We start from the raw sequence: 19,691 nt of genomic DNA on the forward strand, positions 1-19,691 counted from the left end.
TTAGCAAAACCTCAGCGTTAAGAGTGGAGGGAGGACAGGGGGTGGTGACATCCCTCTGTTTGTTTAAGTATAAATGTTGTTGGTTGCTTCCATTAAAAAGGACTTCTTTTAAATTCAATATGGTTCCAAACCAAAACAAAACCAACACTAAATTAAAACGACGTGACGTTTTCTAAATTATATTAGCCAAAATTTGCTTAGGATTGGTAATAACCAGAGATTTAGTACTTATCAGTAACCTTACAAAACCTTACAATAAAGCTATATGTCACCTCCTCTGCACGATTCTGAAAGTAGACAACCACTCCAACTGACTGTTGCTACCAGTACAGAGTAAAAATGCAAAGTAAAAATACATATAACAAGAGCCGTACAAAGCATCATATAAGGGCTTTAACAAAGGCCTTACCATTGCTAACGATTACTGGTGCCTGTAAGAGCAAAATTAAAAAAAGTGTATATACCTTTATGAGGATAGATAATAGATAGATAATAATAGACGGATATTTTTTTTTTAGAAAATAATACAGAAAATTTTAGTAGCTGCACCTACTAAAAAAACTGAGGGCTTGTTGGCTGCAGGTGGGAATAGTCTATTCTGTATTCTCTAAAAAATACTATTTTATGTTATTTTACTTGGTAATAATACTAAATACACACATATACAACAACCATTCTACTTATATAAAACATATTCAAATTTCTATTCTTTTGGCAAGGAAACATCTCTTGGTTGCGACCTTGAAGGTTACCAGATGACTTACGTTTCGAATAGCAACCGGTATTATATCCCATACACAGGGAGCAAAATTTCTTGCTACAAAGGAACCTCTTATCATTTTTCTAAATGATGTACTAGATTCAATGCTCCTCGTGTATCATGGCTATGGAGATTACTATTAATGAAAAAAATATTGTCGGACGAAGGGGGAAGTAAATTATTAAGATATTTACATGTGAAAACTCTAACTTCATCTCTAAGAAGTGGGTTTTGTAAACGCTACGTGGCGCCAAAATTTTTGTGTTCTTAAGAGGCTGGCTATTAATTTGACATGCAGTGATTTAAATTTACAGAAAACATTGACGAATGGTCAGTAATTGAAAACGCTTCAAAGATATCGTGAGTAATGCTCCTAATATGTGAATTGCAAAAAAGACTCAAAACAATATACCAGGTCTTTACTCCCTTAAGTTCTTTTACCTACATGGGAGCATTCCATATAAGTACTTAACCACAGAGGCTTTCGGCTATTACCCACCCCTCGCCTCACCCTCCATCCAAAAGATCAATGTATGACTATGTTGAAATTTCCTGTATCAAACAAGCAGGAAGATTTCAGTTTCAATTTTTTTTTCATTCTGGTTCGATTTCTATTTTTGTTTCTCATGTTCAAATAAACTTGCATCTTGTCAACTGAACTTATTACCAGCATATGCCGGTGCAAACATTTTAGTGTTTTTTCTTTCATTTAACGTTTTTGATAAAACATTTTAATTGGGAGGTGGTGACTACATAGCTACTGTACTACTAATAACTCATCATAGCACAAAGCCACCTGAGGCAATGACAGCTGTAAACGTTCACACTCCGCCCAAACTGTTCAAGGCTTCACTCTTTACTTCCTCCCATGAAGTTTTTATTTTCTTCAAATAGTTTCTTATAATCTTCCCTCCCCGTTCAAATTGTGGCTACATTTAAAGAATCAAATCATCCATGTAATTTGATATTTGATTTATTCTGTAATTTAATTTATAAGGAATAGCTGGAATTGGGTCTCAAGAGTCTTGTGTAAAGAATTATGCTTCTATAGAGTGGTATCATAACTGTACATAGGGGGATAGAGTGTCCCTATAATTAACAACATTATCAACAAGACGCTGGTGCCTTTTGAATTTCAAGAAATTTCATGATGATAATGATGATGAACGTATTGGTTCTTTTTTCAATTAAAAATGGATTTCTCTTCGGTTAATAGTAGACCTACCCAAATAGACCAATACATAGCTGAAGCTTTAAGGGGGGTTCACATTTAAAAGGCGGGCTAGTTGCTTCAAACACTTTTTTGGGCCAGAAATGAAGAATAAGATTGCATTGATAAACTTATAAAGAAAAACTGAAATGATTTTCTTAACCAATGAAAAAGACTATGTCAATTAAAAACCCACAGAAATTACTTTTTAAAAATTTTTTCCTCAAAAGAAGTTTTTCTGCTCTATCACATTGACTTAGCATATGATGATGATATATTTTTGCTTAACAACAACGGCAATCTACATAGTTAAGCTATCCTTTCCATCACACCATCCCATCTCTCCCAATAGCAGTTATAAACAGTTCAGCCAGCTTTAGACTTTGTATATTGTAATCATCACTGACACATCCACCATAAATCAAGTTTATACTCAGCTTTTCTCCTCTTTCATGAAAAAATGTGTTGATTTCACATCTTCATCAAACTTGACCAGCAAGATGGTGATTTATGCGTAGCGTTGCATTTAAGGCAGAAAAACATCCTTGTAACTGCGCTTAAAGTACGCTTAAAAAGAAACAAAAAAATTTATAATCCGTAATCTTCCATGTGTTATTTGGAAAAGGATCTCATATTTACAGGCTAAACAATAGGGCAATGGGGCTAATATATTCTTGGGAGGTGAATGAAGTGGGGGAGGGGCTGAAGGTCATTAGAGCAACTATGAGGAGGGAGATCTTCTAAAACAAGATCCGAACATAAACGGATCAAACAACTAATCAAAATGCTTGACTGACGCCATTTACTTTAAAGCACGATAATTATTAAATCAGAAGTAAAAACAGGTTTCGCACTCGAGCTGAGGGAATAAGGAATTACGCTTCAATAGTCCTTCCCCTCCACCGTTATGACCTGCTTATAACTGTGTCTATTTTATTCCATTTTAGCATTTGTATATTATATTTTTAATTTACTTTACGTTACTTTAATTATTTATAGGTAATATTGACATTTGGGTCGGTGGAATGGCCGAGGATCCCATAGAGGGTGCAAAAGTAGGACCAACTTTCAGATGTCTCTTAGTTGATCAGTTTAAGAGACTCAGAGACGGAGACAGGTAAGAGTAATGACACATGATAAACTATTAAGCTGTCATGTTGTATCAGGGTTGTATCCAGGGGGAAAGTGTACCAAGTTTGAGCCTCCCCTGAAATATTTCTCCGACTCGAAAATTGGTCTTTATATATTCATGTAGAAAAAAGACTATTCAAAACTAAAATATATCCCCGACTCTTAAATTGGTCTTAAAAACGTAGGTAAAAAAAAACTTATTTGAGACCGTTAAACAGATTCCACGGGAGGCATAACCCTTCTTTGGTAATACCCGCCCCCGAAAAAAATGCTGGGCGTAGCCCTGTTTTTACGATTGGCGAATGGTGTACCTCGAATGATATATTAATGAAAAGAAAGAAAAGGGCTGGAATTAATTTTACGCACCCATATCGTATGTCCGAGCCTCCTCTTGCGACTCCTCCTCTGTAAGTTAGTATTTAATATGCCTTAAATTAACAAGGTAACATTTTAAGGTAACATTAAGCTGTCATGTTGTATCAGGGTTGTATCCAAGGGGAAAGTGTACCAAGTTTAAGCCTCCCCTGAAATATTTCTTCGACTCGAAAATTAGTCTTTATATAATCATGTAGAAAAAAAGACTATTCGTATTTCAAAACTAAAATATTTCCCGACTCTTAAATTGGTCTTAAAAACATAGGTAAAAAAAGTTATTTGAGACGGTTAAACAGATTCCATGGGAGGCATAACCCTTCTTTGGTAATTCCCGCCCCCGAAAAATAATGCTGGGCGTAGTCCTGTTTTTTTATTATTCATCTGAGGTCTTCGATTAGTAGTAGCAGCTGAATGATGTGCATTATTCAGCCTTGAAGAAAAATCACAAATAAAGTAGGAAATACCCAAACTAAATTAAGAAATGAATTTACATTCTTCCGCTCAACCTGGAAATTCACAATGTCTCTTTACTTCTTGCAGTAGAACTAAAATATTGCAATGGTAAGGGAGGGAGGTGTGGCAAGAATTGTTCTGGGAAGGGTCAATACAAAAAACGTTTTTAAACTAACATAAACACAAAACTTTACTTTCTGACACGTATTTTCTCTATAAATAGTTCAGCTTCTGTGAGGAGGGATATAATCCTACTGGCCCTTCTCACGCTATCCCTGGTAATTTGTTGAAGCCTTTCTCATTTTCTAAAAACTTATTTTGATTGGATTTTTTTTTAATTTGGCTAAAATATTCTAGATTTTGGTATGAAAACCCTGGGGTATTTAAGCCTGACCAATTAGTGCAAATCAAACAAGCCACTCTCAGTAAAGTTATATGTGACTCAGGTGATGATATAGCTGAAATGGTTGAAAATGCATTTCTATTAACAAAAGATGGCGAACTGTCTCCACTTCTAAGATGCAACTTAATTCCAGAAATAGATCTTAGATTCTGGACTGAATGCTGTAAAGGTAAGTACATTTGTCTTTTCTTGATGACAGAGAAACATTTAAATAGTTGTATATCCAGCTGCATAAGTAAAAACTTATTTAGAGGAAGGAAGGAAGGCATGAAAAAAGGTTTCCAAATTTCTCAAAGTAGCAAAAAAGTTAATATTTAAAAAAAAACCAAAATCAAAATATCTATAGATGAGGGCTGATACTCTCTGGAAGATCCTAGACTCATTTAGATTTTTTGCGTAAATAGTCGTGTATTAGCGCTGTAGCTGATAATTTGATTGTCAAATACGGAACTGTTGATTATAAGTTACTCATGAATAAATTTTCAGATTTTGGTGTACGTGGCATTTTCCTCGAATGTTTCAGGTCTTTTCTTTCTGGCCTATCCCAGAGCGGGATTATTGATAAAATGCGTTCCAGACTACCTTGAAAATGAGTCCCAAAAATTTGCATCAGACTTTTTTATTATGTTTTAATAATTATTTACAACCGTAATGCTTTTCCTTTACGAAAAATTAAGAGAGACAATCCATTTACTATTTGCCAATCTGATTTGGCTATATTCCATTTGCCAATCTGAATTTATAAAGGTGACATATCTGCTCCACTAGAGATTTTTGGTGTCTTTTCTGTAATTACAGTTTTGCCATATTTTGGAAGTTTATTAAGACGTGAGTTTTATTTATTTGTTTGTCTTTTTTTCTCTTGTGTGTGATTTTTTGTCTTTGTCTGTAGTTGATTTAACTAACTTTGTTTTCTCTGTCCTTTTTTCTCCCGTTGATGAAGGCTCTGGGATCTGGAGTTGAAATATTCGGAAATTTCTTAGTAATTAATTCTTTTGTTTTTTTTTTTCATTTCGTTGTGACTGCTTTATTTAAATTAATCCTGTTTCTCTTAATTTTTCTTATTATGTTTTAGTGACCTTGTTACTGACCCCGGTACTGGCATTAACTCTTTGTGCAGATGATTTTTGTTTTTTTCCTGTCAGCTCCTGAACTTCACTCTGCCTTCACCTGTGCCCAAAGTTTCTTTCCGATGCTCTTAACCCAACTAGAATATCGATAATGTTTGCGCCCAAAGTATTAAATTCTTAGAGAAGTAAATGATGGACACCTCAGAGGCTCGGGCTTAGGTATTTTTGATCACCACCTATCCTTAAGTGGTCCCCGCGTACAGATTGTAGGAATACAGTACTATAGCAGTTGTACTAATGCAGCGTAAATAAGTATTATAATTAAACGTTTGTCTTGTTTGAACTACGTGCATCTATAGGAACGAATAGCCCACCGCATGGCCTTACTGCCCATGAGAATTTTCACTCGATATATTTTTTGGTCCTATTCATAAAAAAGGCGAATGATGTACCTCGAAAGATATGTTAATGAAAAGAAAGAAAAAGGCAGACATTTATTTTACGCACCCATATCGTATGTCCGAGCCTCATCTTGCGATTCCTCCTCTGTAATTTAGTATTTAATTTACCTCAAATCAACAAGGTAACATTGTAAGTATTTATATTTATTCTGTTCTGTCGTTTTTGAGACCTAACTAAATGAACACGCTACTATTTTAATGCAATGTATTACGCTACGCGGAATTTATCCTTTCCTCTTTAATTTTATACCTTGTCCACTCTTTATTAAACACTTTTTGCAGCCTAATTTTCTTATTTTACTCATTTTTCTCTTACTCAAAACCATTAACTTCAGAAATTTGCGGAGAAAATCGATTTTCTCCGCTTTTCCTGCCATGAATCAGCCTCCACTATCCCTCTCTTTCTATCAAATTTCAAATTCAATTTATTTAAAAAACATGCGACAGACAGAGCCGACTATTAGTTTTTATTGTCATGCGCACACAAAAAAATTCTCTTTCCTGGGTAGTTTTAGCTCCGTTTAACTTCGTCTCCCACAGGGCTGCTTCTAGTGTGTATTCACTGATTGGTACACTATTTGCTTGTCAATTCAGACCTGACCCTCATGGCAGATCAGAAGGTTGTTTTTGGGATAAATCCCTTGGGCCACTCTTCATGAGATTGCCCCGTTCCATAGCGTACAGGTATCAATACTCGTCATTTTTAATCGTCACACACCGAATGCTTAAATTTAATAACTAAATGGAATTTTAATCTGTTTTGTACTGATTTAATCACTTCATTACTTAATTACGGCTCAATTATTAAAAATAAAATTATTATTCATGATTTAACTATACATAATTTCAGACTGAAAATTTTGGAAAATTTGACGCCATCTACCGCCACCAATCTCGATCGAGAAGGTCGTTGCCAACGGATATTGGTGATTCTTTTTTTCGGATTTTGGGTAAATTTTTGTTAATTTAACCACCATCTCCTTTCGAAACTTTTAAAATCAGTTGCTCTGCCACATTATTTGTACACAGTACTGTTTGGAAGATGTTTACTAAAACAGACGGATTTTCCGAAAGATTTTTTTCGGGTGGGGTACAAAAAAAACTTTAAAAAACGAATAAAAAAATTATCTATATTCATTTTTGTTAAGTTTTTAAGAGTTGGATAAACATGTCGGTGGATTCAAACCCCATAGCGTACAAGTATCAATGCTCGTCATATTTCATCTTCACAAAACGAACGCTTAAATTTAATAACTGAATAGAATTTTAGTCTGTTTTGTGCAGGTTTAATCACTTGATTACTTAATTATGGCTAAATTCTTAATAATAAAATTATTATTTATGATTTAACTATACATAATTTCAGACTGTGAAAATTCTGGAAAATTTGACGCCATCTATCGCCACCAATCTCGATCGAGAAGGTCGTTGCCAACGGATATTGGCGATTCTTCAGAACTCACAAGAATATCTCATCAAAATTTTACTGAATCTCAGAGCTCTGCCAGTAGTATACAACAGAGAGTAACAATAAACTCAGAGAAAATTGATGACGTCATTGATATAAACGAAGAAAGAATAGAAGGGCTAGAAGCTGTGATAGAACATATGCAATCACTGATTAGAAAGTTGCATAAGAAAGTACATTCATTAGAAGCAAAATGCTCAAAATCTGTTGAGAAAAAATGTAGGGACCATGCGGGCAATTTCAGAAATTCTGGAGATAGATGGGAGAATGGTAACTGCGAGGATTGTATTTGTGAGGTAAGATTTTCACTTGCATTTAGCAGTGAATTTAAATGCGTTTTAAGAAAAAAATATAAATCATTAAGAAACCAAAACAGGGTGATTTTAACCCAGTGGAACATAAACAACGGAAATATTGCTCTGTTTTTAGCTGTTTTTTCCAGAAAAAAAATTAGCCGAAAATCACCCTAGTTTTGATTTCTTAATCTAACTTCATATTTTTTTTCTTTTTATTTATTCTATTTTGTCAAACGTCACAGTTGAGTTTATTCTAAATGATGCTGTGACAATTGCACTTTGATCTTTGAGAATCTGTCAGCAAAATGTTTCAAGCTATCTAGGATGATGTAACTAGAATAGACCTTTCCACAGGGTCAAATTTGTAATTGAAAGTCATCTTCAGAAAGAGAAGAAAATGACAAAATTTTCAAAATTTTGTGGTCTCATGGTTGTGAACCCTGCTTGCGCGGGTCTCGTAGTGAGTCACGGTGGACCTTTCAAGAACTTTCTAACCAGAAATGTGGCACCAAAACAGCACAGCGGGGTCACCTTGAGGTGTGGCACCCTTAAGGAATTAATAGCCTAGCAAACGACACAGAATTACACTGAATTTTGACTAATGAATAATTTTTATAGATTTTCATACATTTGTTATAGGTTGCCTCCAAATCGCAGTGCAATATTTGTAGGTATCAACATAGAGTGAGTGGGAAGTAATGGCTTGCCAGAATGGGCCCAGGTTTGCACAAAGCAATTGGAGGTCCCGGGGACTTCTTGCTTTCCAGTTTTAGTCGGAAAAGCGCTTTGCAGAGACTTGTGGGAGCTATTGATCCTTGGCCTGCACTGGTGAAGCCTTTCTTGAGGCTACAGCAATTTCAGCACCTTAAGCAACATGAAAATTGCAACATAACAACTTACTTCTCCTTTGAGCAGGACAAAAGCTCCGTTAGCTATCCCTGTATCCTGGAAGTTATCAGATTTTCCCTTGCCATACAGATTTTTCTTCAGTCATGGGGGTAACAGTCTGTAACCAAGACGGCTCCCATCTTCTTCCTTATTGGTGGAAATTGTCCAAGGGCTCTAGGTGGGCCTTGATTGTGGCTAGTCAGGTTTTTGTTCGCCGCATGGGCGTTTTTTGGAAGAGGGAAGTGGCACGCAGGTTTTTGATTCTCATAAGGTATTATTCGGGTCAACAACAAATGTCCCCAAGCCATTTGAACCGGCGTTTCTTTATAATATCTGCTACATCATACCATGCTCCCGCCATTATTTTATGACCTAATCTTTGTTTGATATTAGACCTTAATTTTAGTCTTCAAAAGCTTTTGCCACTAGTTTGGTTGACCCTTTCTACCGCTTCTCAGAGTAGCATCCGAGCGTGCAGTTGCCGCTTGCGTATTGTCCGTAACGGTTGGCCAATATTGGTGTCTCTATTCCCTTACAACCTTTTCAGGGGAAGCCTGATGGTAGTGCTTCCGCATCTGTTTGAATTTTTCACACCTTTTGTTGCTGGCTTTTTATTTTGTGACAGTATCAATTGTGGTTTGTGACAACCATTTATTCTGCTTCCATTTTTAGCAGCCTAGGCCCAGGACACACCTGGAGCTTTTTTTGTGCCGTCACTACTCTAGTGCGTACCGACTGGCCGGTAAACATTCTACCATCGCAACATCAGTCAATCACTATAGATCTTTATAGATCTGAAACTGTGCAACAATAGTTAATTTCATTCACAGTATTGTGTATAACATGATAAGAGAACAACTCCTGGCATTAACGTTCTTCCGCCACCGATTGAAGGGGAAAGCATTTTAATATTTTTGAAAATAATTGAAAAAATGAAAAATTTTGCCCCCTCCCTCACGCACTGGGGAAGGGGGGAGGGCGCAGTTAAACTATAAGCTATTCAGAACACCAATAGGTAGAAATTTTCTTAATGTAAATGAATTCAAATTTTGTTAAAATAGTGTTTAGTTTAGGGCACATAAATTGGATTAATATACATTTTTTATTTATGATAATTAGGCTTTGATTTGTATAGGGTTGAAGTCAGGGGCTAATTTGGACACAAACCCCTGACACTTTAAATTTGTTTGCATTTCTGGGAACTTCCTAATCAAGTTATCTAGCATCTTTTTTTCTTCCGAGGAAAGAAATTCATTTATGACTTACATTTCTTTTTCTTTTATGATGCACCATTTACAAACACACTCTCATCAGCAGTCGTTAGCGGTAAAAAAAAAAGCTGAGTGTGTCCGCTTCTATTTCGTTCCATAAGTCACCATCTCACCGTAGTCGTTAAATAAACTACCGTTTACTTTGCCGTTGTTTTATTGTAGTGACAATGGACAGCTGCTTTGCTGCTGTCGATGTTTGTTTTACTGAGTGTTTTTTTTTTTTTTATTGCCGAATGTGACCGTCTCGATCCTATCATATATGTCTCTAAGAAACGCTCGGTAAAAAACGTCAAGTGTGTCTCCGGCCTATGAAGGAAGCAGCGACGTCGTTAACAGGATATGGGAGATCTAAGAGATCTCAATTCTCTTCCCTTCGAGATCCGGAAACTTACACAAGAGAGGCGAGAACCGATATAAAAGTTGAAAATGGTTGTGGGATGGGTGGTTTAGAATAGTGGGTGGTTTAGGAATGGGTGGTTTAGAATAGTGGCGTCTTCAAGTTTATCCACGGTGAAACAATGAGGAGTACTTGATCGAGGTCTAGCTGTCTGTCTTTAATTTACTTTCGTATTTACCATTTGATGGTCAGATCCATTTTTTGAACCCATATATCAGCTTTCCGTTGCACTCTTCAGTCTATCACTGACAATTTCTGTCTTGAAAACCGCAGCAAGTAGTCAATTTAGGATTTATATCCTCCATATCTGGAATACTACGGGAAGTTACGACACGGTATATGTTGAAACTAACTATTGGTTACCGTTAAATTATGATCTGTGACGAACTGCATTAGAGCGTTGACTCTTGAATACCTAGCTCGGAGCCCATGTAGGGCTTAGTCATTCGGAGATAACTTCCTTTTTATGCGAGCATTTAATTCACCGCAGATACAATAACGTCTCCTATTGGGATGGCTTTCGTAGCAGCCTGGTCACCTGGGGATAACTTCCTTCCGATGTAAGCATTAAAGTCACCACCATTTATGATCAAGTGTCTTCTTAGGATAGCTTTCAAGACAGCTATATTCGGTTCACGACATTGCCAAAACTCTGACAATACTCATAGCTTGTGTCTTTGGGCATTTCTCTAGCCTTAACTCCACTCTAGTGAGTGCTGATATATCATTCAGCCCGGGATTATGAGAACGAAGAGTTTACTTGGATTATGGTAAGTCTCAAACAAACACAACTTAGAAAATATAGGGAAATATGGTAGGTCTGTCGTTTATTTGTCGATTATTTTGTTCAATATAGTCTCAGATAAACAGACATTGTCTAAATTATACCGTAAATTTCAGTAGCTAAGAATGTCTTTGTACTCACAAGTATTACTGAGCATTTACTCTAACATCCTAGACAGAGTATTTGACTTTAATAAAAAAAAACTGCCGACGAGCCTATTTTTCAGAGGAAGCGTTGAGCCCCCGAGCGCATCACCTGCCGAAAATGCCATACTGGTTTTTTCATCTTATTACCTGTTGTCTTTATAGGAATTCTTGGGAATTTATTTGACCAGACAGGCCCAAAGCCCGCCAACACACCGTGCATGATTTGCCGGACACAGTCTTATTCAAAAGAGAGCTAATTGCCACCACTCTGCCACAGTAGGGTTTATACACTTGGGTTTTCTCCAGAGACTAGGAGCAGAGGCATCAATTATAACCTGTCAAGGGAACTACAATGGTCTATGTGGAACGAAGATGCCATGCGTACACATTCTAGTCCGGGGGGCTCTACTACCGTATTGACATTTTGACGGAAGAATTTCAGACATTTTGGACTAGTTGTGTTGGGAGTTTCAGAAACTCATCTCCTTGGATTAAGAAACCTGAAACTAGGTGACATAATATTTATTTATTCAGGAAAGAAGGACGGGAATATAGGCAGGGAGTTGAGGTCAAGATGAATATGGAAGCTTCTAATTCTTGCTTATATTGGGAAGGTATTAATAATACAATTCTGGCTGCTCACTTTGATACGATACACAAGGTATGATTCACAGCGGTATATGCGCCTATAGAACCGATTGACGGAGAAGGTAGAAAATAACAGTAACGGTAACGAGTAAATATAGCAACAGGAACAAATAGACAAGAATCCAGGTAGAAAAAGGGGTTTTCGCTTTGGGACTTTTTATGTTCGCGTTGGTAAAAATTGTGATAGGTCATAAAATTGCCCAGAAGTTAACATGTGTTCATATGGTAAGACGGCCAGCCTTATTAACAGCACTATCGTAAAGCAAAGACTGACCAGATCGAAGCATGATACCAGGGCTTATAAATATGCAGTTATCGATGTTAAAAGTGAAGATTACCGTCCAGGAGTGTCAAGTGAAGTGTCAAGTGTCAAAATCAAGTTAGTTTAAAGCTAAAATTTTGAATGGGTAGCAGGCCATCAAGTAATAAAGACGTTGATATACCCCAGAATAAGAATCCTAGAGGTGTTTTTCAAGAACAGTTAGATACGCAGCTAGAGAGTTTAAAATTTTGCAGAACAGAAGATGGATCTAGTAATTTTGGGAATACAGCTACGATACTTCAGAAAATATCACGCGAAGAAAATTGGAAACGTAGCTAGTAATATTAGCAAAAACACTTTAAGCTTGGTAGAGGAAAGAAGGGGTTTGTACAAAAAGTTTCTTAGAGATAGATTAAAGTATAGTAGAGAGATAGATTAAAGTTAAAGTATAGACCATATTTTTATTCTGAAGAGAATAAAGTATAATCAACAGCAGAGGACAAGAAAAAACAACAATTTTGACCACTGTTGCCAGACTGGCTTGGATTATGCTAGCCTAAATTGTAAGAACCATTATCCCAGATTAGTTAACATAAACTAAGTTTTTTTTAGAACTATTTTTTGCCTAATTTCCTACCAAATTTGACTTTTTATGAATTTCGTTAGCCAAGGGCAAATTTTACTAGCCAAATAGGTAGATATCTGGCAGTATTGGTTTGACAAGTCCTAAACCTCTCCTTCACAAGAAGAGAAATAAGACTTGTTTCTTTGCAGCATATGGCAGCTCTGTCGGAAACGAGTTTTATCGTGTATTGAGCTAATGTTAAAAAATCAGTATGAGCCAACTTCAGTTGCCCGGCTGTGTTAGCCAGGATTTAAAATATGTTCCTCCTAACTTTTTCTTTTTCTTCTAGGATGGAAACATACAATGCTTCGAGATTAAGTGCCCAGATGCAACTTGCTCTAAGCCTATCAAATTACAAGGAAATTGCTGCCCCCTCTGCGTGTAAAATGTGTTGTTTCTTTATTCTTTTTAATTCTCATATTAATAAATTTCATTTGAGATATGAGGGGGGAGGGTAATCTCAAGTTCAATACGAAGTTAACGAGGCTAATGCTAAGAATACAGCCATGTATGGAGTTGCGATCTTCAGCTCTTTCGCCCTAAATCTTACAGCTACTCCCTCCCTCATAATTATTACAATTTTAATGTAATTTGCCTGTTTTTACTGAAAGCTTTTATGCAATGACAATGAGAGTAAAATTTGGCACAAAAGTTGTTGGGAAAACAAACAGTTGATAAAATAATATTTTTTTGTTTTTACTGAAATTATTAGATTCGTAAGCACTAGATGGCGAAGATCGGTTTATCGACTATATTGAAAAGTTGAGTGGACTCTAAATCCTCACGCCATACATCTTTTATACTTCTTCTTTTGTGTTTCTCATTTAAAGTCATGTTATTATTATTTTTTTCTACTTATGAAGTGATATGTGACTGCCAATGTTAGTGCTGTTTGAAGAAATAAAAAAATAATAAAATGTTTTTGTTTTTATTCCTCTTTTGAATTAATGAGCTTTGATTACTTTTTAATCTTGAGCTTAAAAACGAATTTCATTCATTGATCTTATAAGTAGGGATTTAGTTAGGTCTAAGGGTGTAATACTCCCCTTCCAAAAACATTGGACCCTCTCATTTGGCGCTTTTTATTTAGTAGGCGTGGCTATTGTAAATATTGAGCCTAAAAATGAGTTCACTTCATTGATCTTAAAAGCAGTGATGGCTTATCACCCCCTCCCCCCAATTAAAAAGAATGTTCAGCTCTTTTCATTTAGTGAGTTTCGTCTTCTAAATTCTTGAGCAAATAGAACGAATCAACTTCTCTGATCTTAGGACCAATAATGTAGTTGGGTTCTTTTTAGGTTCCTGCTACTTGGCATTCTGGTAATTCTTACTTTGGCTGAATTAAAACTGTATGACAACAATAACTATATACATGTGGGAACTTTCAAAATACTCAGTTCTTGCAGTTATTCATTTTGCAATATAGCAAAAAAATAAGTTAAAAAAAATAATGCCAAAGAGGCAATATTTAAGTTTATCGATTTTTTATTGTTCACATGTAATATCAACAATTTGTTGCAGTTTTCGCTTATTTTCTCCTTTTTTTGGCGGCCATTATTTGGTACTCGGATGGTTTTTTCTTTGGGGGGAGGGAGGAAGGTCAAAAGTATAGTTTGCAATGATAAACATTTCTTAAATTTTAGTAGGCTGCAAGTCAAAGTATCTGTATTTAAAATCAAAACTTATTTTAACCCGTCGGTTTCAAATATTTCACCTTATCTGTATGAAGGTATCTTACCCTTCTTCTAAAACCATTGGAAAATGATAATAGCATTAGTACCTATGTAAATATGAATCATAGAATACGAAGTTCATTTTTATGGCCGAAATGTTTACTGCTAGATACATACAAAATTGGAAAAAGGACTACAAATAATAAGAAAATATTAATTAAACGCCAATACAAATAATACGTTGAAAAAGTCGTTGAAACTGTTTGCTTCTACCATCAAATAGCACATCGACAAATGTCTGAAAAAGTTATAAAAGGTTGAATTTGCAAGGTATTTCACTTTGTGCACAAAAGGCAAAAATACTTTAAATAAATAAAACATGTAAAAGAAAAATGATTTAAAAAATGGGCCACAAAAACAAAGTAAAAACTTTGCTAAGTCCAGATATAGTTAAAAGATGCCACCATCACTTATTTTTTTAATGTCCCATCGCATATCTCCAGTTTGTGCCAACATTTCCCCCCCCCCCTATTTTGATCATTTTCAAACGTTATTTTTTCAACTTTAAGAATTTGTTTTTCTCTTGTATTTTTTTTCTTTTTTGGCGCTGCGATTTTCTATTTGATATTAGCTTACGCAAAACTAATAAAAAATAAAAATAAAAATGACCGCGGATTGTCAGTTTAATATACATATACTGATTTTTATTCCTTAAAGTTTCAATATTTTTTATTTATTAAAGTCAATAAAGTGAAAAGAATTACAATGTATTTTATTTTCAGTACAGTGCAAATTATGTTCTGTTCTTGAGAAGGCATGGGGTTTATCAACCCAAATAATGTTAGCTTTTACTCGTTTCGAGTTTGACTCGGTTATTTATTGTAATTTCTGCTCGTTTCGGGTCTATTTATTTCTTAATAATTTGCGGTAGTTTTACGCTTGGAAGATTATTTGAATATTTCTGCTCATTTTTTGTTTAATGGAGCTCTTTCCTTTTCTTTGAAAAAATTGTTTTGTGGAATTTTTTAAATTAATTTCTGTTCGTTTTTATTCACATAGTCTCTTTCATTGAAAAATTAATATTCTAATCATTTCGATTTTTTTCTATAAGAATCCATAATTTGGCTTGCTATTTGCATGTTGGAGAAAATTTTTCAACGATTTTGTATCTGGGCACAACTAGTATTTTTTAATTTAATACCTCCTCAAGTTGACCTGAAAACTTAGTATGATTCCCAAGAAATTATATCTATGCTCTTTGACAACCCGGATACACTTGCATTCTTTCGATTTCTTAAAATTGTAAGAGAGGAAGTAGTAAAAGCAGTAGCCCCAAAAGTTTCAACTTAATAACCTCAGTCGTTCCCGAGATATTGTTGAGGTGTCTTATTAGCCACCATACATCCAGTGCCTTCTGATGTAGTTTTAAAGCAACATTTAGCTTGAAAGCATAATGGGCAAATTGTATAATTGTGGGGGGTTGACATACCCAATATGCCTAGAGACATAGTTACTGCAACGTTCTACTATGCTAACCAAAGTGGCTGTCTCAATATTTCGACTGGATGTATTTGGAAAATGAATGGACTTGAATAGGAGCTAGCCCCCTAATCTCTTTCTACCCTAATAAGAGCTTTTAATGCCCAATCGAATTAGCTCCTTTTAAAGTTCCAATGATTTCTATAATTATTATAGAGCGGTAGTGCCTACAATTTTGCTTATATGCCCTTTTGAAAACCTGCATGCATATAGTTTTTTCGATTAATTGAAATTAGCCCTGAAAGCTCCCCAGAAGTTTCACCTTAATACCATTAGCGTCATTATTTACAGTTACAGTAGTAGTAGCATTAATAGTAAATACATAATGCCTTCTGGCTAGTTCCAAATCCGCAACAACTTGCCCTCTAAGATTTAACTTAATAACGAAAGCCGTTCTTGAGTAATGGCTTTGTCACCTTTTTGAAAATGTACACGCTCATAGTTCGTTTTGATTTAGTTCAACATCCACCTAAATATTCCTTGAAAGCTTCACCTTTACATTCTAAGCTTGCATAGTAGCATTAGTAGCAGTAGCTTGCATAGTAGAGTCAGTAGCCTTGAAATTACTTCTACCCTCAAAATTCCTCAAAAATGTCACCGTCATACCCTTAGGTATAATTGTAATAGTTATCACAGCAGTAATATTGGTATTGCTATTAGTAGTATTAATAGTAATAGTGGTAGTAGTGGTAGCAGAAGTAGTATTAACGTATTGCCTTTTGGTTAGTTGAACATTCCTCTTAAAGAGTCCTAGTAGCTTCAACTTAATACATTTGGCCATTGCTATGGCATTCCTGTTGATTTTCTCATGGGATATTCTTCGGGTCAATAAACAATGTACCCAAACCATTTGAGCCGGTGTTTCTTTATATCTGCTTCATCATACCATGCTCCCGACATTATTTTATTGCATTTATTGTTTATTATTTGTAATTTCTGTTTGTTTTGGGGTTCGTTTATTTATTGATGGTGATTTGCGGTAGTTTTACGCTTGGAAGATTGTTTGAATATTTCTGCTAATTTTTGGTTTAATGGAGCTCTTTATTTTCCTTTGAAAAACTTGTTTTGTGGATTTTTTTATTGTTAATTTCTCTTTTTTTTTATTCACATTGTCTCTTTCATTGAAGAAATAATATTCTATCTTTGGAGAAGATTTCTATCATGTCGGAGAAACTTTTTCCACAGTTTTTTTTTTTTTTTTAATATGGAAACCAATAGTATTGTCTAATTTAATTTATACCTCCTGAAGGTGACCTGAAAAATAAAACTTAGTATAATTCCCAAAATTTTTTATCTATGTTCTTTGACAACCTAGACACACTTACACTCTTTGGATTTCTTAAAATTGTATGAGCGGAAGTAGTAAGAGTAGCAGCCCCAAAAGTTTCAACTTAACACCCCGATTCGTTCGCAATATATTGCTGGGTCGTCGTATTGGCTACCAAACACACAGTGCATTTTGATTTAGTTTTAAACAACATTAGCGTTAAAGCATAATGGGCCAATTGCGTAATAATGAGGGGCTGACAAACCCAATATCCCTAGAAACGTTAGTTACTGAACCGTTACTATGCTGAACAAAATGGTTGTCTCAATATTTTTATTGGATGTGTTTTGAATTGGGATTGGAATTGAATGGAATTGAATGGAATTGGGAGGAGCTTACCCACTAATAATATGAAAAAAACTTCGTTTTCTTAAAGAGTTAAAGAGGCTGCGTCCCAAAGTCGAACCTTAAAACATACAGGAATTAGAAGAGGCAGTTGGGGGGCTGCCGCCCCCCAAACCCCCAGCTTTTAAAGACTCTTTTGTACAGGTTTTTTTTGTGGGGGGACTTCATTGTTACTAATGACTAGTTTCGGCGCAATGGTTCTCCTGTCCTCTTGTGTTTAACATTTTTCGAAGTTATTCCATTATTCATTCATTTCAATTTTTGTTAATTAAAAGAGGGCCTTTCCGAAGCCAAGAGCGGGGGGTTAGCAAAAAAACAAAAAACCTGTACAAAAGAGTCGGTTTGTAAAAAAACCGCCCGTAAGGGACTTGAACCCTTGACCAGATGATTAAAAGTCCCACGCTCTACCGACTGAGCTAATCACTTACATGTGTGTAAATATAACTTCTCAATAACTTTTAAAAATTTCAAATTAACATGGGCTCTTATGGAGAGAAATGCGTTAATTAAGTAGCTAATGCGTGGTTTCTGGAAAACAGGGAAGGAGTTATCGGATCGAGCTGAAATTTCGCGGATAAGCTCCTGGGCCGTAGGGGACCTTAACTTGTGAATTTCAGCCCGATCGGACAACGTTAAAAGGGGGGGGGGTTGGGGGGTCGAAACTTTCGGGGGGTTAAGATTTTCCAACGAAACTTTGAAGGGCACTTACTCGGAGAATTCCGCATCGAATGAGTCCTCGTACACCCAGATCCGATGTCGGATGTGACCTGTAGGCGTCGAGAAAAAAAAAGAAAATGAATTTTAAGTGGCTATGCGTGGTTTCTGGAAAACAGGGAAGGAGTTATCGGATCGAGCTGAAATTTCGCGGATAAGCTCCTGGGCCCTAGGGGACCTTAACTTGTGAATCTCAGCCCGATCGGACAACGTTAAAGGGGGGCTGGGGTTGACGGGTCGAAACTTTCGGCCAGATTTTCCCCATGAAGGAAAAGTTGGAGGGGGATGAAATTTTGCAGGTTTCTTAGTTGGAGCTCGGGCTACGAAATGCATCCCTCCCCATCCCTCTGCGACCACTGGAACCGAAGATCGCTTAACATTGTCGTGTGTCGCCTCTTTATAGAGGCACGAGTGTGCCTCCTTGATCTCTTTTGACTCTTAAAAAGGGCTCTAGAAATTTAATGTCCTATCGAATTAGGTCCTTTAGAAGTTTTAACGATTTTTATAGCTATTATAGAGCAGCGGTGCCTATGATGTTGCTTATATGCCCTTTTGAAAACCTGCATGCATATAGTATTTTTTTTGTTTAATTAAAACTCTCACTGAACGTTCCCTAGAAGTTTCACCTTAATACCATTAGTGCTATTAGTTACAGTAACTGTAATGGTAGAATTGAAAGTTTAGACATAGTGCATTCTGGCTAGTTAAAAATCCACCACAACTTACCCTTAAATGTCTAAATTAATAATGTAAGCCGTTCTTGAGATATTGCTTTGTTACCTTTTTGAAAATCTACACGCTCATAGTTCGTTTCGATTTAGTTCAACATCCGCCTAAACATTCCTTGAAAGCTTCCCCTTGATACTCTTCGTTTGTGTAGCAACAATAGTTGTAGCAGCACTATGCACATAGCGCCTTCAACATCCCCTTCAACATCCCTTGGTTTCTTCAACATCCCCTTCAACAGACACTGAAAATTTAAACTTAATACCAGAGCCACCGTTCCTGAAGTATTTTTGATGCGTCTCTTGACAACATGTGTGGACATCACGGGTTTCGATTTAGTCGCATACAGTTTCAGTATTTTTAAATCTTTCGTCTTAATACCATTTAGTTTAGTAGCAGGAATGGTAGTAGTAGAAATAATATAAGTAGCCTTAGCTTTAGTGGCAGGGGTAGTAGTAGAAGTAACAATAGTAGCAGTAATGTTAGTAAGAGCAGAAGCAGTAGCATTAGGATACAAATGTTTTCTTTTGCTTAGTTCAGCCCCCCCCCCACAAGAAGTCCTGTTAGTTTCAACTTCACGCACTAAACTGTTCTTAAGATATTGCTGTTATGCCCTTTTGACAACCTGCATACAGACGGCGTTTTGTGATTCAGTTCACCTTCCCCCTCAAAATTCTTCGAAAATTGACCTACATACCCCTAGGCACTATTATAGTATT

General features: G+C 36.0%; 1 protein-coding gene across 3 annotated transcripts in view; it reads left to right on the forward strand.

The window, feature by feature from the left end:
- Positions 1–13,569, forward strand: part of LOC136035020 (peroxidasin-like) — a 326,937-nt gene extending 313,368 nt beyond the window's left edge. For all 3 annotated transcript variants that reach the window (XM_065716607.1, XM_065716606.1, XM_065716608.1), the window contains 4 exons: positions 2,970–3,087; positions 4,287–4,501; positions 7,230–7,627; positions 12,938–13,569. In XM_065716607.1, the coding sequence (XP_065572679.1) occupies positions 2,970–3,087; positions 4,287–4,501; positions 7,230–7,627; positions 12,938–13,033 (827 nt within the window). In that variant the 3' untranslated portion in view covers positions 13,034–13,569. The remainder of the gene's footprint in view (positions 1–2,969; positions 3,088–4,286; positions 4,502–7,229; positions 7,628–12,937) is intronic.
- Positions 13,570–19,691: the final 6,122 nt, after the last annotated feature.

The sequence above is a fragment of the Artemia franciscana genome, chromosome 13 (assembly GCF_032884065.1).
Source record: "Artemia franciscana chromosome 13, ASM3288406v1, whole genome shotgun sequence".
Taxonomy (NCBI): domain Eukaryota; kingdom Metazoa; phylum Arthropoda; class Branchiopoda; order Anostraca; family Artemiidae; genus Artemia; species Artemia franciscana.